The sequence below is a fragment of the Netta rufina genome (assembly GCF_964035555.1).
Source record: "Netta rufina genome assembly, chromosome: 4".
Classification (NCBI taxonomy): domain Eukaryota; kingdom Metazoa; phylum Chordata; class Aves; order Anseriformes; family Anatidae; genus Netta; species Netta rufina.
Window position 1 is genome coordinate 35,448,943 of NC_140127.1, and position 24,237 is coordinate 35,473,179.

Consider the following 24,237-nt stretch of genomic DNA (forward strand, 5'->3'; position numbering starts at 1 on the left):
CTGAGACTGTGTGCATGACAGCATAAATACACAGATGCTGCTGAATTAAAGATTGAAGAATATTTGCATTGTATCACAAAACAACTAAGTTAGGAGGATATTTATTTATGAAACCCTCATCCAGAGAGATTCAGCATTTTTAAAATTAGAGTATCTTCTGTATCTTGACATTCATGGTAAGTCTCCGTATCTTGGACAGAAAACAGCTTCAAGGATTTTCAAAAAGGGGGAAGTCCAGTCAGCACTTGGTACATGAGTAGGTAGAACATATCGAAAACCTCCCTTAAATTTTGAAAAAGCTGGAGACTCATTTGCACAATTCAAGATGGTCTATTTTGAATTATAACACTGAAAATAGGGCTATGTCACCAAATAGAAAGTGGCAGTTTTACACAGCCTAGAATTTATACACTGCTACTGATCTCAGATGTTACACGCAGCAAGAGACTTTAAACTCCAGAAGATGAATTGTTCTAAAACCTGATTGAGCCTTCTTATCCACAAGTATTAATTTCAGTATGTGTTTCTATATGCCAGTTACAAAAGATGCTCAGATTCAACATTTAGTCATCCAAGAAAAAGTAGTTTCCACTCTTCTTTTGTTCCACATCCTGGGGAAGAAAAAAAATCAGTATTACTTAAGCTATGTTCAAGTATGCCAAAGACTATTTTAACTACACCATGCCTGTCTAAATTCCTTTCTACTGTCCTTGTTACTTTCATACTCATTCCTTGTGCTGTTCTCCAGCACAGCAAAAACAGCAGATGGGTCTTCCTTTTGTTCCTTATATTAAAATCTTAGTCAATGTTAAACTGTCATGGCTTCCTCACTGTAAAGGTGCTTCTCACTTACCTTGATTGAATTGAGTTTGTTTATTCTTGGTCTGTAGTTGTTAGGGTCTCTTCTGAAAGTGATTTCAAGTTGAGATAAAAACTTATTCATTCCAGCCAAAAGAGTCTGAGGACTGTTAGGAGAGGAGAATGTTAGAAACAGCACTCACAATTCCCAAACAAATTTCCAGAAGTTCTATAACTTGTACAGGTCAGAAAGCCTGTAGTTAAGAGACAGCTTCAATTTCAATCCTGAGCTTGTTCAGTTCTGCAAGCTGGTATTTGGCATACCAGGATATGCTACATTTTCAGATAAATGTAGCGAACGAGAAGTTAATAACTAACTACCATCTTTCAGCAAGATCCCAGCACATCACTACAAGTCTTCAGACTGCTACCTTTGCCACCTTTTCACTTAATATACACAGTTCTGTGTTGGCACACGTTTACTTGCATTAAAGGAAAAAAATGAAGTTGCACCAATAGCAAAGTAGTAACAAAAATCATAATACGTGATGCTGAGAAGTAGTAGTTATGTGATTTGATTTTGTTCCTTAATTCAAACAAATTTAGTCCTAGGAGGAATGCCATCAGAAAAACAGTGGTCTTCATATGTACTAGTCTGTATTTCATCTAGCTCCTATTAAGTACTTGATAATTACACTGGTCCAAAAGTCTAGTTTCTAACAGGGCTACTCCTCCAAGTTCCCATAACTTACTTGGAATTGTTTACAGGAACAAAAAGAAGCGTAAGAAGGACACCTTTATACTCGACAATATAATGCACGCTGTCTGTGGTGTTTCTGTGTTGCTGTCAAGACTTGTACTTCACATAATATTTGCATATGTGCCAGGAATAGCCTTAGTTCTCTACTACATCTGGAAGTCAGTTTCCGTAAGCATACTCAGGTTACAGTCAGCCCTTTTTTCATTCTTCCCAACTGATGCCCCTGACTTCTCCAACTGCAATTTAATTGCTGTGCTGTTTCTTAAGGCTGGTATAAGCCAGGAGCTAGTCTAGCCCTTTCTGCCTTACTTGACTTTAATTGCAGTGTAAGTTTCCATAGGCAAGGATACTTCACCTCATTTTTGTTAATGCTTCTGACAAACAGTTTATTTCTGTTTTGTCATCTTATATATTGCTTACTAATCCAAACAAGTCCCTTACCTGTTCGCAACTGTGTTCTTGGAGGGAACGCCATCAAAAACAATCACACGATCAGCAAGATACGTAGCCATGATAAAGTCGTGTTCTACCACAAAAGCTGTTTTCTTAGCATGGAGAATGAAACTGAAAGAAAATTGAGAGATACCTAAATGTAGAATGATTGCAAAGCTACTGTAAAATTCAAATATTTTCCCTGCTGTGTATACTTTACCGTTTCATGACTCTAGCAGCCATTAGACGTTGTTCAGAGTCCAAATACGCTGACGGTTCATCAATTAGGTAGACATCTGCAGGTTTACCAAGACAAAGAGCTAATGCAACACGCTGCAACTCACCACCAGACAACGTCTGAACCTAGTAAGAGGAGGAGAGAAGAGAAGAGTGAGCCATATTTCCTTTTTGATGCTCAACTGGTACCTGAATTAAAAGTTGTATGTTGTCTCAGGCCATTAATACCTCCTGGTCAATGATGTTTTCTATTTGAAGAGGTTTCATTACATCAGTTACAAACTGGGGGTGCGTATAGGCATCTCTTATCTTCTCATGCAGCAGCTGACGGACACTTCCCTATCAAAATAGAAATTTTGCTGCTTAGTTTTACATGCCCCACTATAAGAAAATAAGAACAAAACCTTCTTAACTATTCTAGGCATAAAGACATTCTACCTGTGTACTAACAACATACTTTTTGCAGCAAACACAGTACTTAACAAATAAGGCTTAAACATACTGTAGATTTAGGACTGATCTTCTGTGGCTTGTAGCTGACATTTAGAATTGGGACCTCACCTATAAAGAGAGAAAATTTATAATGAAAACAAGAGTCTCTCCAGTATCTTCAAAATAGGTTTCAACTGATCTATTAAGTACTACCTCCTTCATCAGGTGTAAGTCTTCCTGCAAGCATTCGGATAAATGTAGTTTTGCCAGTTCCTAAAATAAAATGCAAGTTACATGTATTTAAGACACTTTAAATAACTTAGCCTTATGGCAATTAAGTCAGTGATACAACAAAATACTTAGTGAAGAACACATTTAAAAATTAAAGAGAATTCCTCTGTTTACTTCAAGCAATTAGTACTTGCTTTTTTCAAATCGCAGGTATCTAATGCTATAGTAGTCTAGACATGCAGCTATGCTCACTAGGTTAATCATCATCATCCTGCCAATTGGAGTTCTTAAAATGGGGTAACAAATCAAGACAATAGCATCATTAACATTCATTAACTTCAAGCTCCCACTGCATATAGAGGAAGCTCATGGCACAGACATCTTCACTAGGAAATGGGCACTTCAACTGGACTTAAAACCAGTAATTTAGAAGCCTGGCTCCCAGGCTGTAGAAAGGCTTCAGGAAAGTATTTAGGGCTGTAGGAATCACTTCCACGAAAATTTCACTTACCATTTTCCCCTAACATCACCATTATTTCAGAATCTGTGAATTCTCCAGCTACAATGGATAGTTCAAATTCTCCCATCTTTTTTTTCATTCCTGGATATTTGTACATACACATCTTTTTAACCTCTTCTTCATTAGCTGTCTCAGCCACTTTAAATACCAGAGATGCATCTCGAAACCTTAGATTTTCAGTTGGAACGTAGCCATCTAAGAAAATGTTTATGCCTATGAAGGGAGAAAAGATCATTAAAAACTGCCTACAACAAAAGCAAAATAGAAGAGATTTTAGATCTTGGCTGTGAATTCCAGGCAGATGTGGAGAAGGTTGGATTTTAAATGGTTATGTTCAAAAAAGCAAGAAATATTTTGTTTAAAGTGTGAAAATGATGAAAATTCAAGGAACAAACTAACTGAAAATACAAAAATGCTATAGGCTCTCTTCCTCAAAGCTTGTCGTGAGTACTGGGTGTTTAAGGTTTACAGGAACTACTGCTTTTGGACCTGATCTCACAAAACAATTTACTGCTAAATCTCAGTGCAAGATGGGTGGTCAATTCAGTTCAACACTACCCACCTCTGTACTGTGCAAACTGTCTCCTGCCCTTTCTTTACTATTTATAGTCTTTTGTCTAACTCCAGTCTACAGAAACACCTGAAAGTACCAAAATCATGTCTACAGCAAGCGACAAAGGGCCTTTTATAATTAAGGCTTTTGGATTGAGTTATAAAGTTTGGTTCAGAAAAAATGAAATTTCTGCACAGAATAAAAAACTTATTTTTTAGTTACCAAAGTACTATGTAACAGGAAAAACACATTCACATAATAGACTACCAGTATTTTGATACCTTTTTCTTCTACGGATTTTTTTGGTAGGTTTAAAAAGCAAAATATGGCAAAAATTACCTTCTCTTACGCTGAAAGGCATAGTAACAACACCATAAGCACTTGGCACACCATACAGGCAGCAGATAAAGTCAGAGAGATAATCTAGCACACTCAGATCATGCTCTACGACAATAATGTACCTGAAAAATACAGTCAGAGATTTTTTTTTTTTTTTTTTTTTACTTGAACACTACATTTCTATACAAGTTTCTTTACTTCAAACACTAACTTCTTTTTAGTGTAGTCTTGCAGACACACAAACTATCAACACAATTTTCACTTACTTACTACATAATATATTCCAATGCTGAAATAGTAACTACAGAAACAATGGGAAACGGATTTTCAAAATGTGCAGGAAGAAGATGCTACTGAATTAGAATATTTTTTACATCTATTAATGTACCATACCAAGAAATTAGCATTTACAGGGAGATAGACCGGCTTTTTCTTTACCCTGCAATAAGTCACCTACTACTATAGTTTAGCAAAATATTTTAAATTTATATTTACCTGTCAGGGTTTATTAGGGATCGAATAGTAATGGCAGCTTTCAAGCGCTGCTTGACATCTAGGTAGCTCGAAGGTTCATCAAACATGAAGCTAACCCCAAAAGAAAGAATAAGTCTTAGAGAATGTAAGCTTCAACATATTCCAATCTAATACTAACATTTCAACCACTAAACAAACAAAACCAAAAACTTACTTTCATACTGAGAGAAGAAACAAGTATTATATACCGAATTGATATATATATTGATATATATATAAAATTGATATATATATTGAATCTCCAATGACTGTAACATGAAACTGTTGAACAAGCCGAATTAAGCCTTAGCTCACCAAAAGTTCTGAAAAAGTTATCAAGTGCTATAGAGAGTCACCAATCAGCTAGGAATCTCATGCACTCTGTTCTGACTCATCTTCAATTTAAGTGAAAAGTGCAAACCAATGGACCTATGAGACTGGAAGAAGGACATTCTCCACCCCCACATCAAATCAAAACAACAAACAAACAAAAAAGACAGAAAACTAAGTCTTCTGCTCTTGCTTTCTTGATCCAAGGATGGACCAGGCTTTTTTTAAATTTCCTGGTCGCGATATGTGAAGAATCTTATTTTTGTCTATTTTTTATTCAAAAATGATTACAGCGAGGTACACTGTCAAATAGCTACCTCTCTGAAATTAGAGATTTCTGTTCAGATGAATTAAAGTATAGAAACAAAACAAAGATATCATATATGGAAGAAATATAGATCCAAGCTGCTGAGTTAGTTTGTAAAAGCTAATACAATTATTTTTTGTTCAAACACTTCAAACAAAAGTATTATTTTCAACAATAAATGTAAATTAGAGGACCATACTATGAGACAGGTTATTAGAAGCAACGTGTAACAGAAGTAAATCAAACATACATATCAGCCTTCTGAATGCAAACAACCGCACAAGCAAATCTCTGAAGTTCTCCTCCTGAAAGGTCCTCAACATTTCTTTCTTTCAGATGGGTTAGGTCTGCAAATAAGAGGCTAGTTTTAGATATGTTATACCCAACACAACAATTCATATGTTTATTACCTATGGACATATGTATAATCACAGCAGACATCCTACACAGAGGAAAAAAAAGAAAGAAGTAAAATAAGAACAGCGTAAGGATAATTTATTACAGACTGAATGCTTAAAGAGTCACAACAGGTTATGGCTTCTCTGCAGCACTAGCTAATTAATTTGTATGGCTGCTTCCTATCATTCAGAAGGATTACATTCCTATTTGCTTTTCCACAGTACGTTTAGTTTTGACTTCTGTCCCTAAAAATAAACTGTACCAATTTTTAAATCATTTCTTGTTAGACTTTATTAGAAAGTTCTAATTTTCAGGAAAATCAAATCCTCCAAGCATTATAGTAAATGGCTGAAGCCAGTATTTTCTTCTCAGCTTTATGAGCAAGAAATTTCAAGAATGTGACAATTTCTAAGAAGTTAAGCATGGCTCACAGACCATACTCTTGCTGGCACAACATATTGGAACCTTTACTACGCAGCTCTACCAAAAAGAACCCTGTTGGTAATTTTGCAACACCTGAATTTAGGTAACAATTCAAAACACCTACAATAATTACCTGGACTATGCAGATGTTCTTATTAATTACTTGATTCTCAGAAGTGAATATTACTCCCATTGTAACTAACTACATATAGCTTTTTTGAAGAGTTTTATTTTGTGCTTAGATTATACTTTCTATATGCAATGGTTCTCACCACAGGATACTATAATTTTGCTCAAGTTGTAAATCAAGCAAGAACAGCAGATGGTAACTGGATTTTTTCCATATTTAATTATTACCACGAAAGAGAAACTGCATTTGATTCTATCAACTAGCATGTGTCAGTTGTTTGTCACTAGAAAGCATTATTGGCATTGGTTCAGATAATACATATAGCAAGCCCTAGTCCTTATTGCAAAGTATCTTTGCATATTTCTTATTTATTTTTAAAGTTGGTACAATTCAAACTGACCATTATATTAGCAGTAACTTTTTTTTTCCCCAGTAAATGTCAGTTTCTCAGATGTTCTGGTGTTTGGCCTTACAAAATTACTTACCAAGCTGCTGACATACAACAGTTTGTGTCTTAGTTTCATCCTTTCTATCCAGAATTGATCCCACTGTTCCCTAAAACAAAAGCAATACAGAAAACCCAACAACATTATTTCAACAATAATTATTTCAAACTGCAGTGGATTTTTCACATTAAAATAAATAAAAATCCTGAAATACAAAAGAATCATTACAGGAGAAGCCCCCAGTTTTCCTTTAGCTAATGAAATTCCTTACCTTTGCAGCTTTAGGGATCTGGTCCACGTACTGAGGTTTAATGATAGCTTTTAGGTCATCTTCCAGGATCTTGGTGAAATAATTTTGTAATTCAGATCCTCGGAAATAAGTCAGAATTTCCTGCCAGTCAGGTGGATCCTGTGACAAAATTAAAGCCTATGTTTACTTATACCATTTTACATACACTAAAAATTTTTAATATTACAATTCCAAACAACACAGCAAATAGAATGTGCTTGCAAGATTAAAAAAAAAAAAGCCTGAATAAAAGCTAGTTACTAAACAGCTGTTACAAAATTTCCATTAAGAACAAAATAAACTAATTAGAAAAGGAGGTCAAAAGCTAGAACTTTTTTCTTTCTTCAGATGTGCTGTCATTAGCTCTTCCAAGAAAAAGCATCTTAAATTTGCACCTAGAAGGTTAAAGAAACCTGTAAGACAAACTACCTCTCAGGGAAAAAAGATGTTATGGATTTGCATAGCTGGATACATTAGCTATCTGACCGGAGAAGGGCTGGACTGATACAATCAACTTCTACAAAAGATGCAACAAAAACTGGTTGCAAAACTCTTCTCTGCTTTCAGCCAACATTTCCAAGGAAACCAAGAAACAAAGTAATGAAAAACTACAAGAAACCCATCTTGATTAACAAAACCAAAATAAACCTGTTCAGTGCAATCACCCAGGGAAAAAAAAGAAAAAAAAAAAAAAACAAAAAAAACACAACCTAACCTGCAGAGTGCCGTTTTGCACAGCGTTACTACTTCGAATAGTGCTAAATTATTTTGCTGGTTAACAGTACACAAACTGAGTGATACAGCTGCCGCATTTTCAAACCAAGCAAATACAAAGAGGCAACGGTTCCTAAGTTTTGGAGCAGAAGCAACATGTAACATTTGTTTCATACCACATGCTTCTGTGGTCATAATGATTTGGCTCTTCACAGGCAAGTCAGATATTGGGAGCAATTCCATTAAGTACATTGAAAGAATGAAAAGTTTTGCTATTTCTGCAGTACTACCATCTGAAACAAGAAGTCCACAAAATAATATAAACCAAACTTGAATTAGAATGGAAAATATAGCTGGAAAATAATGATTTCTTTGCAGTTCTAAGTGACAGCCATAAAATGGATAATTCATTAACATGATAATCTTTCAGATAAAAAAAGAATCAACACATACCACAAGGTGATGTGAAGGTAAGTAGGTGGTAACTGAAATACTACCTGATAAGAAGAGTCACAGTAGTGATTATTTACATCTTTTCTGTAATAATATTCACTCTTTGGAGTAGTTTGTTTTGTAGATAAACTTGTAAATTATTTTGCTTGCTTGCTGTACAGTTAAATACTTAGACATAGCAATGGTGTTAAACAAGATAAACTAATAATTTTCAGAACAGTGTTAAAGTCTGCAGTGGGAAACATCATCAACAACTTATGATAACCACATACTTTTATAGGTCTTAAAAAAAAATCAAAGATTTTTTTTTTTTTTTAAAAAAAAGCCCAAAAGATGAAAATGATACATGGTGCTGCTCATAGACACTAGAACCATTCAGACTTAGAGGGAACTCCAAAACCTAAATCCCGTGGTGGGAAATAAGTTAATTATGTAAGCTGGGGGGAAGGCGATGGGCTGGGGAGGGAAGTTGATTACATTTTAAGAGACTAGTATTAAAAAAAAACAAAAACCTTGTAATTGCAAGAATAAAATGTGCTTCTGATAACCATCTTCATTGAGTTGTAAGTACTACCATTATCTATCTTGAAAGATATAGAGAATTTGGAAAAAAAAAAAAAAAAAAAGCCTCTTAAAACCATCCTTCTTCTATTGTTTCAGGGTGGAGTAGGTCTTTGGCTGTTACAAGGTAAAGTGCCACTATCCTTGCAAATTCTACCACATTAATGATTGTGAGAACTCAGTGAAAATGTATAACCACAGCTATCTATAACAGCAATTGTATTTTATTGCTGATACATACATCATATTTTCCAAGATTTGGCTTCTGTTTTCCTGCTAGGATTTTCAAGGCAGTTGATTTTCCAATACCATTGGTTCCAACCAATCCCAGTACTTCCCCTGGACGAGGGATAGGCAACCTGTATGCAATATTGATAACTTCAGATTATATTGATTTAATGCCATCAGACACCAAGATTTAGTAGTAAAGTAAAAATTACAATCTGTTTCAGACTTGCTGATTATTTTAGCCTACTTTGTTAACCTAACAATACTCGATTAAGAAAAAAATAGAACAGGACGGTTTTTAACTAGTAGGAACGCTCATTCTGTAAAACGAGTACTAAAATTCAGCTTAATGATAGGACGTTTAAGTAAGAAAAACTGTCATTAACATTAAAAAATGAAGCTACTGAGTGAATAATCATGAACGGGATATGAACTTCTAGCTTAGATTAACAAAAACTTGAAAAATTTTGTCCCTTTTACATTGGTCTGGAAAATAAAATACCTGTGAAGTTTGAAGGCATTGGCACAGTATCTGTGTGTTGTTTCTTTCTCCAGGTTGCTAGGTAAGTTAACAATTGACAAGGCTCCAAAAGGACATTTCTGTAATTGAAACAAATTTATGTATTACTTATGCACACAATTTATTAACAAAATTCTCTGATTTCCTGTACTGCACTTAGCTGTGCACTTAAGAGTTCTTTTACAAATATTTACCAAAAAATTACTTCACTGCCATTTAGTTAGTCAACTCCAAAGAAGTTCCACACCACACTTCTCAAGATAAATGCTTAGCAATTTAGACTGCAAGCAAGTCATACAGCAGATCTGGCTGCTCTTGGCTTGGACTGGCGCACGCTTCGCTGGGTTAGAAACTGGCTGGATAGCCGGGCCCAAATAGTCGTGGTGAATGGAGCCAAGTCCAGTTGGAGGCCAGTCACTAGTGGCGTCCCCCAGGGCTCGGTGCTGGGGCCGGTCCTCTTTAATATCTTCATTGATGATCTGGACGAGGGCATCGAGTGCACCCTCAGTAAGTTCGCAGATGACACCAAGTTAGGTGCGTGTGTCGATCTGCTCGAGGGTAGGAAAGCTCTGCAGGAGGATCTGGATAGGCTGCACCGATGGGCTGAGGTCAACTGCATGAAGTTCAACAAGGCCAAGTGCCGGGTCCTGCACCTGGGGCGCAATAACCCCAAGCAGAGCTACAGACTGGGAGAGGAATGGTTGGAGAGCTGCCAGGCAGAGAAGGACCTGGGAGTGATGGTGGATAGTCGGCTGAATATGAGGCAGCAGTGTGCTCAGGTGGCCAAGAAGGCCAACGGCATCCTGGCTTGTATCAGAAACAGCGTGACCAGCAGGGCGAGGGAGGTGATCGTCCCCCTGTACTCAGCTCTGGTGAGGCCGCACCTCGAGTACTGTGTTCAGTTTTGGGCCCCTCGCTACAAGAAGGACATCGAGGTGCTTGAGCGGGTGCAGAGAAGGGCGACGAAGCTGGTGAGGGGCCTGGAGAACAAGTCCTACGAGGAGCGGCTGAGGGAGCTGGGCTTGTTCAGCCTGGAGAAGAGGAGGCTCAGGGGTGACCTTATCGCTCTTTTTAGGTACCTCAAGGGAGGCTTTAGCGAGGTGGGGGTTGGTCTGTTCTCCCACGTGCCTGGTGACAGGACGAGGGGGAATGGGCTTAAGTTGAGCCAGGGGAGTTTTAGGTTAGATGTTAGGAAGAACTTCTTCACTGAAAGGGTTGTTAGACATTGGAACAGGCTGCCCAGGGAAGTGGTGGAGTCACCATCCCTGGAAGTCTTCAAAAGACGTTTAGATGTAGAGCTTAGGGATATGGTTTAGTGGAGGGCTGTTAGCGTTAGGTTGGAGGTTGGACTCGATGACCTTGAGGTCTCTTCCAACCTAGAAATTCTGTGATTCTGTGATTCTGTGATCTCTCTTAGGAGAGCATCCTTCTGCTGTTAGATCTCTATTGCCACAATACCAACCAACCCCTCCTACTGCCCTGAAGCAAAGCATTCCAAGACAAAGCTACAAAAAGCACAGCCCACAACCCCTGCCAAAGCAGTTCAGTAACCTGACACAGTACTTTATATAAACAAAAACAATTAACAAGGTCTGATTATTCTCAAAGTTACTTTATGAAATTACCATATGCACTGCTAAACATAAGAGCATGATAAAGAAATGTTATCACTTCAAATAAAACAGCCTTTTACCTTGATGCAAATACCACAACCAATACAAAGTGTTTCTGAGATCCATGCTATTTTGCTCTGTGATGTGACTTCTATGCAAAGTTTTCCTGGTGATAAAGAATAACATCAACTTAAGAAAGTTTCCGGTGAATCATATTTCTTGCTAGTACTACTAAACTCCACAGAAGAACATGTAACCAATTAATAGGAAGGTCTTTACTATGGGGGTGGTGAGACACTAGAATAGATTGCCTCACCTGGATGTGTCCAAGGCCAGGTTGGATGGGACTTTGGGCAACCTGGTCTGGTGGGAAGTGTCCCTGCCCATGGCAGGGAGCTGGAACTAGGTGATCTTTAAGGGCCCTTCCAACCCAAACCATTCTGTGATTTAATGATTCTATGAATAGTCACTGAAGCTGACTATAATAGTCATGAATAGCTACTGACAATCTGAAAAGTGAAATTACTGCTACCAATTGCTCATGATTTCAATTATATTCAACTTCTAAGGTCTTCATAAAAAGAATGCATGAATGACAAGCAAAAAATAGTTATATATAAAAAATAGCAACCCCTTCCAGCTGAACATTACTGTGGACTTCTCCAAATGCTTAAATACTTGGTTAAATTACATCTCTTACCCATTCGAACCACAGGACAACTCTTTTTGCATTCTTGACGGCATTTCTTTGGCTTACACTTGTCATGGTTGACAATAGCAATTCTTGTTAATTTGTCCGCCATGATGCGCAGTTTAAGGTTACCCACATACACCAATTACGAGGAGGAGTGCTGGGAGTCTTGCAGATCTTAAGGAAAAACAAAAACCAGATAGGACGTTATTACTAACAGCACAGGAAATATCTGAAGTTATGTATCTGAAGTTATTACCAGTAGAGTTCAGAGACAAAAAAAAAAAAGCAAGATTACTGTTTACTCTCCCAAGACAGTTTTCAAACAAGATGGCAAACAGGGCAAATAGACTCAGATACAAGTGCTGAGGGTACTGCTATACAAAAAAACCTTGCACAATCTTTAACATTAGCTTCCAACTCCACTCCTTTTTCTCCACAGCAAAATAAAATCATGATTACATCTGAGAATGTTTGTTTCCAAGAAAAGCATGCCATAGCAAGAAGAAATCTTGATTCTGTGCAATACATATTAGTGGTTCAAAGATGTAACGTCAGGGAGTCCTGAAATACTTCCAGTTTCCACACAACCTGCACATGGACTTGCTTCCAAGAAAAAGATTTCAACACTTATGATTAAGCAAAGTATCATCTACTGGACGTCCAGTTCATCTTTGCCCACCAAACTAAACCTTTACAGGTTACTTACTACATATGGCTATTATATAAAAAAAGGTTGTGACTTCAATATCCTAAAAGAAGCAAAAACAACAGGTGTATGGCATACGTATTATGAGGATGTTATTGGGTTTTTAAATCAATTATTACCATGATGAGTATTTTCAGTACTTCCTTTTAATACTGGTGGTCTTATTTCTCTTCTCAATTTCCCAAGTACTTTTAAATTAATGCCTAAAGATAATCTGTCAGATATAAATGAATGCAATCCAAGTCACACCTCCAAATTTATCATGGCAGTTTCTACTTATAATATTTCTATTTTTTTCTTGAATCCACAACCTTTTACAAAAAGACAAAAAGTCTCAGTAACATCAATGGTATTATTAAAACTGACTGACCATTATAAAGTCGCTTTTTAAAAATATGTTTTAGTATCATATCATTAGACCACACTGACAAAATAGGGCAGAGCAAGCATTGTGATTGTATCCATAGTCCACACCAGTAAGAGAGAGAAACTGACCAACTCCATAGTCCAGCGGTTGGTACATTCATTGCAGACATGGAGCAATGGGTTTGCAGTTCTCACTTTAATACATTTTCCTTACAACTGCAAACAAGAAACTTATTCTTAAGATCTGCAAGGATGCTTGACCCAGGGTAATTTTCTAGAAGATGGAAATACTGGATTTTGACAGTGTTTCAAATAAGGCAAAAATACGTTCTTCAGGAACACGTCCTAGTGCCCTTCACAGGAGCCCTGTGCAGCACACAGAGTACCTGGAGGTGAATCACTCGCTCTCTTTGGTTTCCCAGAGAAAGTGCCTGGCGAGCCCTTGCTCCAGCACGGCCTGTGTGGCTGAGGACCTCGAGCAGGCAGACTGTAACATCTTCTGGACAGGACTTTCCCTGCTAGTCATCTTGGCTCTAACTAGCATACAGGCTATTTCTATGGGTTCCAAAAGGAAGCTCTAGCAAACAAAGCTGCTGTACCCTACCCAATCTCCTAAACTAGTGCCTGAGCAGCACAGATAACAGACCAGACAGCTTCACTTCTCCACCACCCTTCCCGCCTGGTGCTTGGCTTAAAGCAACGCAGCAGGAAAACGGGGTTGGTCACTCTAAAAGACGAAGCCAAACACAGCTTGGAACAAATTGGTTTTGCCATCTACTTCAACAAGTTTTGCAGCCAATCTCCGTGGCATAAACAGACAAAAGTTTTCACTGCCATCCATTGCTGAATCAGACCTTGGTTCCTAGAGTAACCAAACAGCCAATGGATTTCTTTTCTTGGAGCTTAATTATATGGGAAAATAACCATATATGTGATGAAGATTTTGGATGTTTAACAGTCAAAGACGTAATTGTAGCAAACATTCAAAGAGACAGAACTACAGAACCAGTATGGAGGTGTGGGATCATGCATTGCTGCTCCCATCTACACAACGAAGTGTCAGCTTATCCAAATTTCTCCAGTGGTCTTAAATCATTTTCAGAAAGCTAACTTTTTTTTTTTTTTACTTTTTAATTTCTGTCACTTCTGCAATATTTCCAAGACTGTTCTGATGTCTATGATGATAGTTGTCCACAAGAGAAAAAAAATTGATAGAATTGACAATTTAGAGCAAATTAAACAAATGTCCAAAAGCAGACTGAGCTCAAGCTACATATTTATACGCAGTTACTTTGGTGGCACTTAATTGAACACACTGAATATGACTGTCTAGATTTCATGGTGCAGACAGCAGACCTCTCAGAACTCAGGTCAGCATCATGAACAAAATGTATATGCTCCAATACAAAATAGCAGTAATTGCTAGGTACAGTCAGCAGGAGGAACTGGTATTCAGAAGCATTTATACAGCTTATACCTGTATTTCTGCTTTCCAAATCAAGAAGAACTGACAACAAAGTCAGGAAACCATTAATTTGTTGCTAACTACAGAGTGATACATTATTTTGGATCAATGAATTCTAATGGAGAGACAAGTGGTAATGTTTCTAGAACAACGGACTAGAGGCACGGGTAAAAGGATGAGAGGAAATGAGAGGAAGAGTAACAACTGCTAACAACAAAAAAGTTTTAAATGCTTTGCCAGTATCATTTATTGAACCCTAAAGCTGCCCAGTAAGTCCAATTACAACACTTATACAGCCACTAAGTCATATCTAAGACACAAAAGAAGACCATTCTATCCTGCCACAAAAGCAACAGAAATTTCTTCTACAGGTAGTACATTAAATGTACTTGCTTGAAAGGCCAATATTTGTTTCTTCTCTCAAAGGTATTAGAGTTTATATGAAAATTAATTGAACCAAGTCAATAATGACAGAGCAGGATTTGCAATTGCTTTGAATTACTCAGAATTAAGCATACAAACATTAACAAAAATTGTAAATGAAGACTGAAAAGGCAGAGATGATCCAACCTAGAAATTCTGTGATTCTGTAATTAAATGTGGCGAAGGAAGGCTGTGTTCAGAATTGAGTCACACTTCAGTTACTTTGCAGAAATAAATAATGTTTTATTAAACTACACTGCACCTGATCTAAACTAAGTACAGAGGAAAGAAATAAGGATGAGTAGCATCCTCCGAAACTCATTTATCTCAAGAATTCTCTCTCAATCCATTGGTAATGGGCTACACACAGTGACTCCACAAGAACAAAAAAAGGTAGAATATCCACAGGAAATTTAAATGAAAGAACAAGAAAACAGCCTTTCAAGCTGCACATGGGAGATCAGTAAATTTATAAGTGTCAAAGCAGAAATAGTAGTATGTGGCACTGGTACAAGCAAGATCTACTAGGAAATTAAGAATGAGTCTATGCTTGAGGCTTTGACATTTGTTTTAGAAACTGAAAAGATGTTGTACAAGAGCTTTAAACAAGCCTCAAATCTAATGACTGTACTTAGCTTGTATTGCTCATGAGGCACAACACGAACATGAAAATAAATGCAATGTTAACATGAAAAGCATATGCTCAAATACACTGACGCAGCATTATGCGTGGGTGTGTTCAGCTGGTGCTGAATGGCATTACTTATCATTCAATCTTTAATATTTTCTTTTAACATGAAATGAAAGGCCGGAGAATAAGCCCTAAAACTGGCAGCGAGCCACATGAAAATTACAGCAGGATTTGGTTTTTCGACCTAGGAAACCACAGCGGAGAAACTGAAGTCAGGACTCGCAGGCAGTCACAGAAAGTTGCAGGAGAAGTAACGACGTGCACTCCTGAGAGACAACGCTACCGAGGCCCTCAGGAAAGGCCCTACCTGGTGTTTTATTTTTTTTTTTGGTGGTTATTCGTTTATTAACACTTACCTCGTGAAAACGGCCTCACCCCACTCCCTTGCCAGCCCCTAAAGAAGTCTTAATCTCTCCACCACGTGCTAACTTTCTGAAAATGATGTCAAGCACGCCTTTCTCCTTTAGCGGAGAAAACCTCTCCAGGAAAAAATAAATAAAAATAAGGAAGCCCCCGCATCCCTTCTCTCCCCTGGAGGACCCCCGGCCGTTGGGGCCTCTCTCTCCACGCAGGCAGCTCCTGCAGCCCCCGGTTTGGCTCTGCTGCCACACGGCAGCCAAAAACCAACCCCCAGCTGCCAACAAAGGGCCGTCAGGAGCTGCGGAGCCCGCCCGTACCCGTGCCGGGCCTCGGCTCCCTCAGGAGGCGGCCGGGCCCCGCTCGCTGCCGCCGTGTGGGGACGAGGCCCGGCTGCCACAACGGCTCCCCCGCTCTCCCCCCACCCCCCGTAACAGCACCGGGACCCCCCTCGCCGTGTCCCCACGCCCCCCCGGGGCCGCTTACCGAGGCTGGGGGCCGTGAGGCGCCCCCGGGGCCGGGGCAGGGCGGCCGAGCCCAGCGCAACGTGCTCCGCGCCGCCCGGCCAAGATGGCCGCCGCCCCCACAGGGCGGGGCCTGCGCCGCAACGCGCCGGGGAGACGGGGCTCGGCGTGCGGGGCGCTGACGTCATCGGCGCGGGACGCGGCTCCGCTCTCTCGCTCCCCTGACCGCTGGCGGCCGGCGAGCCGAGCCCTGCCGAACGTTGCCGAACCCAGCCGAGCCGTGCCGAACCCAGCCGAACCGTGACGAGCAGGGCCGAACTCAGCCGAACCCCGCCGTGGTTTAAACCGAGCTCGCGCGCCCCGCCGGGCTCTGCGCGTGCGCGGCCGTTGAACGGTCACAGGGCCGGCGGAGGAGGAGCCCGCAGGGAGCCCGCGGAGAGGCTCCGCGCCCCGCCGATCCCCTCAGCGCCCCCTCAGCCCTTCCTCCTCCTCCTCCTTCTCCTCCTCCTCGGTCCCCGGGCTGTCCCCGGGGCTGGCGGCTTCTCGGTGAGCGCCCGGGAAGGGAGCCCCGAGGAGGTGAGTGGAGCGCGGCACCGCGGTCTGGGGACGTGATAATTAATTAATAAAGGGAAGTCCTCGTTAAAGAAAACAAAAAGCCGGGGGGGCTGGAGGGAGAGCAGCCGGGCTTGTCAGGCTGCATCCGTCCTCTGCTTGCTGTGCGGGTAAACGCTGCGGGTAATCAATACCAACGCTTAAGACCTAATAGTCCTGGAAGCTTGCCTTTCCGTAAAAATGTATTTTAAATATGCTTTCACAAATATTTTATTTATGTTTTTGAATAACTAGGGGTGTGTGTACATGCAAATATTAAAAACTGCTAATATACTTCTTGATGTGTGGCTGCTCATATTGTTTTCAGTAATACATGTATTTATGGTCCTTACACTGGAAGGTTTAAGCTATTACCTCAGAGAGACTTAAAACAGTGTAATACAGGCAGAGTAAAAGTAACAGGTGTTCAAAAGGGTGTTGAGACAATAATAAATGTAATGGATAATTATACTTAATATGGACAAATATACTGGAGAGCTGGTTGTTGCTGAAATAGGTTGCTTCTGAGCATTTACTATCATTATTAGATAATAAATTAATAATTGAACGTTAAATATTCTTATTTATTCTTTCATCTGAATAGAAATAGTGAGCATGGTAAGGGGCTGGCTTCTGATTAGATCTTGAGATCTTTGCGGCCCTTTGTTGTTTTAAGGCCTTTACAAAGAAAATGAGAGCAGTGAAGAGCTTATGAGGTAAAAAAAATGAATAGAATGAGCATAAAAGTCATGCAATCTAAGGTATGAAACCCCTTTCCATTAGAACAAATAAGAAAAACAGACTAATTCATGTGTGTTGCAAAAAGTGTGAAGTAGTGCTGCCTTTGTTCAGTTTTGAAGTAAAAGTTGTAGTCAGGCACTTTCTACTACTGTGTGTAATGGTACCATGGGAATGCAGTCAGAATAATAATAAAAAAAAAAAAGGAGGGGCAAACTAGGTGAGAGAGTCAGTGGAAGTTGATAAAAATCATCCTAGTACACATAAGGCTTTACCTGAAGTGCTTTCTGAATTGTAGGAGGTTATTCTAAGCATTTGCGCAAATTGAGTGCACCTCTGAGGCCTGGAAAAGTTCAAACCTAGGATTTTATTTTTTCAAGAGTGGCAACAGATGATGTGAGGAAGTCAGAGATCAGTGAACCTAGTTTTTATCCCTTGGAAGATGATGGGGAGGTGGCTTGGGAGAAGACTGTCAGGAAGTAGAAGACAATTAAAAATGACATGTGAACAGAAGATGGCCTACTTTGGTTTATTAACAACTGGGACCAAACTTCTAATGAGGATGGAATCTAAGTGATTTTTCTTGAGTTTTACAGGGTTTCTGCCATTGTCTGGGTTGATGTTGTTAAAAGCAAGGACTGAAATGTGGTCAAAAATAATTTCTGTGAGATCTGTGTACAGCTGATTGAAAAACTGATTTCAAAGCTGTGTTTAGATAATTCACTGTTAGGGATGTTGTGAACTCCTGGGGAGTTTTGTTTTGAAATTTTTTTTTTCATGGCAAACACAACACAGGTACATTGACAAGTTAGAAGGATTGCAAGCAAAATGATCAAAATCAGTGTAATTAATCTCAACAGAGATGAGAACTGAGGGAGGAATTGAACACAGGGACAAAATGTCAAAGGCAGAAATGGAAAAGGTGTTACTTAATAGCAAACTATCTGCAAAAGTGTCTGAATGCTGTATTGTGTAGTAAATGAAATATTAACAATATGATGTTATTTGAGTAAGAACCTTTGTTAAAGTGGTATGCCATTGTTTTTTAACCATAGTATGTAGATCTTTTAGACCCTGCAAAAATATTTGTTTTGCAAGACTTCATTTTTCAAGAGAACTGAGTGGCATAGGCACTCTTCTAGAAAGGAAACAAAGTAAATTTGGTTTAAAAAAAAAAAAGGCTGCTACGTAAGTGTTAGTGATAAACTAGTCCTTGAGCTCTCCGTAAAACAAGAGAAGAAATCATGCTTGTTTTTAAGAAGATAACATGGGTTGGATGTTAAAGCAAAACTGTGTTTGCAAGGAGATAAAATACTGAAGCTGGCTCTGTGAGAGGAATGTGAATGGCTGGACAGATGTCTGATGGTTATAGTCTGGTCTCTCAAAGATCCTTACAGGTGTGCGTTTTAAGCCTTTGTGTGCTAACATGGTGGAATTAGAAATTGTACTTTGAGAAGTCTGCTTGACAATCTGCAAAATTTTCATTGAGCTTGGGTATGAAAAGAAAGGGTCAATATGTATCCTTCTCTGTCCCTTCTTCAGTGTGATGCAAGAGTGTATGTTTTGTGAAAGGTTTGCTTTCAGGTGTGCATCTTTTAAATGTCTTACAGTGTTATAATCAGAATGACTTATCTGCTTTGATTATGAATGGTAGAATGCTTGAACCATCTAAATCCACTTCGTTGTGTTTATAAAATACTTCTGTTAAATTGGGTTTAATGGTTATTTCATGCGGAGGTCCTCCAGGAAAGAGCTAACTTTTCTAAGGAAGATGCTGAGGGATAGAGTTCAGGCTGGGTTAAGAAGCTCAGCTTTCTTGTTTTAATTAAAGGAAGCATACTTTGCTACTGGAGAGCAGCAAAATGAAAGCGTGACATTGATTATATCATTGAGTTAATAATATGTTCACGTTGCAATTAAAGAAACGGCAAGCCTACTAATGATCATTTGGAATAACTGGATTGGAAAATTGAAGATGTTTCCAGCCAATGCCTCTATAGATGCGATATATCTTTCCATTTTTAGCACATACTAAGTAGAAAGGCTTCTAGACAGACTGCTTATTTTCTCCAGAGCTTGGGGGGGAAAAAAAAGAAAACCATTGTGTTCTTCTCATTCCATTGTCTTCTCAGACTAAGATTCTTTTTTTTTTTTTTTTTTTTTTTTCTAATTTGGTGACTTAATTCAAATGCAAGTGTGGTTTTATTTTTAGTAGTAACTATTTGTGTCTTTCCCAAAATAAGGAATTTGTACTTCTAGTAAAATGTCAAAAAGTTTTTTTTTTTTGAGTGAGTTAGCTTGTATTATTTTCCCTTGTACTTCTATTGCCTTTCTTGCTTTTAAACTTCTTTTTATTAGGAAGCTTCAGCAAAGCTATCTAGAATGTATTGTTACGAAGCTGGTTAAACAGCTTCAGTCATGAAAAACTGACTGGATTAGTCCAACTCATTAGTTCACACGGTGAAGGTTTTCAGTCTTTCATTATCACTTGTCTGTGATCTGTGACTGATTTGTCAGTGATTCTCACTGTCCGTTTCAGATCCCCAGCATGTACGCCTCAAAACTCTGAACCAAAGCAATACAAAGTTGTTTAGGACTTCTCTGTGTGCCCTAAACCTTGTAAGAAATCTCAGCATGTTGTTCATTCAGGGATTCTGAACACTTTGGACAAATAGGTGATTTGAGTTTTAAAGTTCTTAAGAAAATACATGTAATCTCCTCAATGATTAATAAAGATAACTTGAGTTTTGGTTATTGGGACAAAAATGTTTATTTTTCAGATAACCCCAAAACAAGTGTTACGTAACTTTTTCCAAGACAGTTTTAAATTCTCAAAAGAATATTTGTAATACTGTATTTGATTGAAGTTGCTATCAGTAAATATAAAACAAAGTTGTCCTAAGTAGCTACTAGAGTAAGTTATTTTCTGCTATGGTCTATGATCTGTTCTAGACATGAAAACCCATTGGATTTGCAGTGTAGCCAATTCATCAGAGCACAGCTACATTTTAAGGACTCCATAAACATCTGATAAGGTTTTTTTCTTTTTTAAAAGGATAACACAATACTTAAATACAATGGGGAGCAAAGATTTCTGTTAGTGTCTAGCTAGTGGCTAAATGGTTTGTCCATTTCATTTTTTCTTAATACCGTTTAGCTTTTGAACACAAATTTTGTAGGAAAACTTTGTGATGTTTTTAGAATTTGTAGATCTGTGAATTATACGAGTATATACAGGATATTTGGGATTGAATTGGATGTGTAGCATTCTACTCATTTTTTCCAAGATGATGATATTTGAGCAAGGCATTTTGTTTGTGGTCCTCTGCAATAGTTGCTGTCATCAATGCTAAGGTTTTACTACATATGTAATTGTTTCTTATTTTTTTTTTAATGGTGGTCAGGACTGCAATCTTATATCTGAATGAGTCATAAACAAAAAAACTGGTAGTCATTCTGCAAAATTAAACATTAGGCAAAGGCCAATAGAAAATCTTTGGTGCAGACAAATATATACTACAGAACTCGAATTTCTGGTGTTCAATAAAGTTTTTAGCTGCAGAAATATTCTTATATTGGAAAATATTGTTTTTGTCTATGGCTTGTATTGCTTCTGTAGTGGGTAAGGTCTGGATTCTGTGGATGCCAAACTAGTTCAGAATCTCTGTCTAGGTGGGGTGCTGGAAGTCTTTTTTTTTTTTTTTTTTTGTGACTTAGCAGAGCATAATATGCTGTCATGCATATAAGCAAAGGATTAGAAGTCAAGTCTAATTCGTTGACTCTTGAGTGCTTTACATTTAGTCTTAGGCTTTTGATTCCTTGCATGGAATTTGTTTCTTTGGAATCTTTTTTTTTTTTTTGGGGGGGGGGGGGGAGGGAGGGTGGGCTGGGAAAGAAAGCCTTTAAAGCTATTTCCTAGGCAGTAGTAAGGTCCTCTACATGACATGAAGAACAACAACTTCTATATGGCAGTAGGCCAGGTGTGAGACTGAATGATTACTTGAGCAGTATAAGTCACAGGTTAGTGATTCCAGATGAACTTGTGAAGTTAAGTAAATTGACCATGGATGCATGTGGCAATGACCAGTCTCTTCCAAATAAAGGACTAAATGATTTATTCAAATTTTCCTTTCCTATTTTTAAGAAGTATCTCAAGGAAGACTGGTTTGCTCTAGACTCTGAACTTGGAGATTAGGAAAACTTGTGTGTGTGCTAGGACAGAGAATGAAATTGTAGTGCTAGCCTTTAAATCAAAAGGGTCTGTTTCCATTTGTCTTGGAAACAAAAACTTCCTAAAACCCCCAAAATGAAACAATAACTAATTCTGTGTTTGTGTAAAGAATGATACAAGTAATGTAACTTAAGAATGTTGCCAGTGTACAACCTATTTTTACACAGACGATTTTTTGCATACATGTGGAACCTCATATTTACAAGGTTTAAATATTGAATCTATGATAGTTTATATGGTTTATACAAGTTTGAGGTCAAAGAATTAAATCTTCTATATGAACAAATACAATCCTTTAGTTTTTCCATCAGCCTTAAAATATGTCAACTAACTTGTTTGCTTGTTTTTTTTATTAGAAATGACTACCCCAAACAAGACACCACCTGGTGCTGATCCAAAGCAGTTGGAGAGGACTGGTACTGTTAGAGAAATAGGATCACAAGCAGTTTGGTCACTTTCGTCTTGTAAACCAGGTAGAATCACAACGTATGATTCTATGTAAATTATTCTTAGAAAATGTAATGGGTTATGTTTTGATAAGAAGTCGTACATGCAGAGTGTAGCAGTAGAATTGCTGTAATGTAAATTATTAGGAGGGTGTCATTAAAAAAAAAAAAAAGCCTAGTTTGATGCAATTTGAAAGAGTTATAACTATATTAGAAACCCTAAAATTAAGAAATATGTCACATTAGCAAAACAGAGCTTTTGCTGATTTTAAACTAAACTGTATTTTTACTTGTTCAGTGAACAAACTGAACTGTGTAAGCACTGTGTAATTATTTCTGTAGTTTGGCATTTTGACCAAGTATCTTTGATTTTAAGTCAGACAAACAATCCATGCAGTTAGCCAACATAAATATTCCATCCAGACTTTGTGTAGCTCTCTAAAATCCTGCAAGTAAAATGAAGCCATTGTAAATGTTGCTGAGATATCATTAGTGATAGTTTACACCTGCTCAAAATATCTGCAAATCTGTTCTTTTCATTTGAAGTGGTTGAGCTGCTATTTTGGAAACAGCTGTTGGGTGCTGATCTGATACCTATCTGCAGCCTAGTGTCAGTGATCACTTCATACTGCAACATTGCACTCAGGCTGGTCTGATGTGCTGGTGTCTCTTATTTGAAGAAAAACATCATATGGCTCTGTCACTTCAAATGGAACAAAGATTTCTTATTGAAGATAAAACTGCCTCTGCTAAATTAAAACTGCAGCTTTTGAGGGCAGTTATTAATGATGTGATTAGTAGAAAGGTAGGTAATGAGGGAATGGAAAAATAAATGTTCAGAGTTGTTTCTTTAAATGTGACTGCTTTTATGAATATTGGTTTTGGCAGCTATTGCTTGTTCTAGCTACTAACTTTAAAAATATTCCAAGAAATGGCTTGTAAAAAAAAGTTATATTTGCTAAAATTTTGTAATAATTGAATGATCTGTTAGTGGTTGGACCAGATGATCTTGAAGGTCTTTTCCAACCTTAATGAGTCTATGCTTTTCATGTAGTTCATTAGTTCAATTATAGAATAGGTAGAAATCATAAAGTATTGTTCTTGCAATTATGAATTATTTCTTAACATTTGGAATTCCAGGACGTGTTGAAAGGTAACAACCACCCCTCAGATATCAATAGGAGATAGAACATAAAGACACTGTAGCACTGCGTTTTTATTGACAGACACCCGTTTTAGTTCTGTCACAAGTACAACTTGAATCTTTAGAAATATTTCCTTATGTTATAGTTTAAAATGTGTTTTAGTTTGTAAAAGCTGTAAAAAAAAAAAAGTCTATGATTATATCACAGATAAAGAATATTCAAGATTATCACCTTTTCTTTTTCTTAGGATTTGGAGTGGATCAGTTAAGAGATGATAATCTAGAAACTTACTGGCAGTCAGATGGATCGCAGCCTCATTTGGTGAACATCCAGTTTAGGTATTAAAAATTACTCTGTATGGGTTAGAATGTTTCGCTTAACTTTGTGTGGATGACTATTCACCAAGACTGGGACTTGGGAAGTGTGTGGACTCTTGAACTAGTCCTGTGTTACCTTACAGTGTTTATGAAAAAAAGTTTTTTTTTTTTGAAATTGTTATAGCTACTGAATCCCTAAATGAGCACAAAAAGGAATCTTTAATTCCATTTGTAGCAGTTTCACATTTACCTACATAGGGTGACATTTGAATCTTGACTTTTTCTGTCATAGGCTGTGATTTGAAGGGTAGCTGACTGTGTTTAAAGTAGTCCTGTATTTAGCAACTGATTGAGAAACCTTTTCCTGTTTTATTC

General features: G+C 38.1%; 2 protein-coding genes across 3 annotated transcripts in view; one reads left to right on the plus strand and one right to left on the minus strand.

Moving 5' to 3' along the window:
* Positions 1 to 85: 85 nt before the first annotated feature.
* Positions 86 to 16,543, minus strand: ABCE1 (ATP binding cassette subfamily E member 1). Its single transcript, XM_084286447.1, has 18 exons — positions 16,417 to 16,543; positions 11,929 to 12,096; positions 11,309 to 11,394; positions 9,598 to 9,695; positions 9,109 to 9,226; positions 7,122 to 7,259; positions 6,890 to 6,959; positions 5,703 to 5,799; positions 4,798 to 4,887; positions 4,303 to 4,424; positions 3,402 to 3,623; positions 2,873 to 2,932; positions 2,730 to 2,788; positions 2,456 to 2,566; positions 2,211 to 2,353; positions 2,000 to 2,122; positions 854 to 965; positions 86 to 611 (listed from the first exon to the last, which is right to left on the minus strand). The coding sequence occupies exons 2-18, from the start codon at positions 12,029 to 12,031 to the stop codon at positions 564 to 566; spliced, it is 1,800 nt and encodes a 599-aa protein (XP_084142573.1). The 5' UTR covers positions 12,032 to 12,096; positions 16,417 to 16,543; the 3' UTR covers positions 86 to 563.
* A 129-nt stretch (positions 16,544 to 16,672) lies between these two features.
* The window catches only part of ANAPC10 (anaphase promoting complex subunit 10), a 37,923-nt gene continuing 30,358 nt past the window's right edge, over positions 16,673 to 24,237 (plus strand). For both annotated transcript variants that reach the window (XR_014618390.1, XM_084286448.1), the window contains exons 1-3: positions 16,673 to 16,970; positions 22,311 to 22,427; positions 23,793 to 23,883. Coding sequence is in view for 1 of the 2 variants with exons in the window: in XM_084286448.1 (XP_084142574.1) it covers positions 22,313 to 22,427; positions 23,793 to 23,883 (206 nt within the window). In the remaining variant the exon portion in view is untranslated. The remainder of the gene's footprint in view (positions 16,971 to 22,310; positions 22,428 to 23,792; positions 23,884 to 24,237) is intronic.

Excerpts from the sequence above, each read along its gene's own strand:
- ABCE1 (XM_084286447.1), bottom strand. The coding sequence starts at position 12,031 with ATGGCGGACAAATTAACAAGAATTGCTATTGTCAACCATGACAAGTGT. Across the intron at positions 2,789-2,872 it reads ACTTACACCTGATGAAGGAG|GTGAGGTCCCAATTCTAAAT; the intron begins GTAGTACTTAAT and ends CTCTCTTTATAG. Across the intron at positions 966-1,999 it reads AAGAACACAGTTGCGAACAG|TCCTCAGACTCTTTTGGCTG; the intron begins GTAAGGGACTTG and ends CTCTCCTAACAG.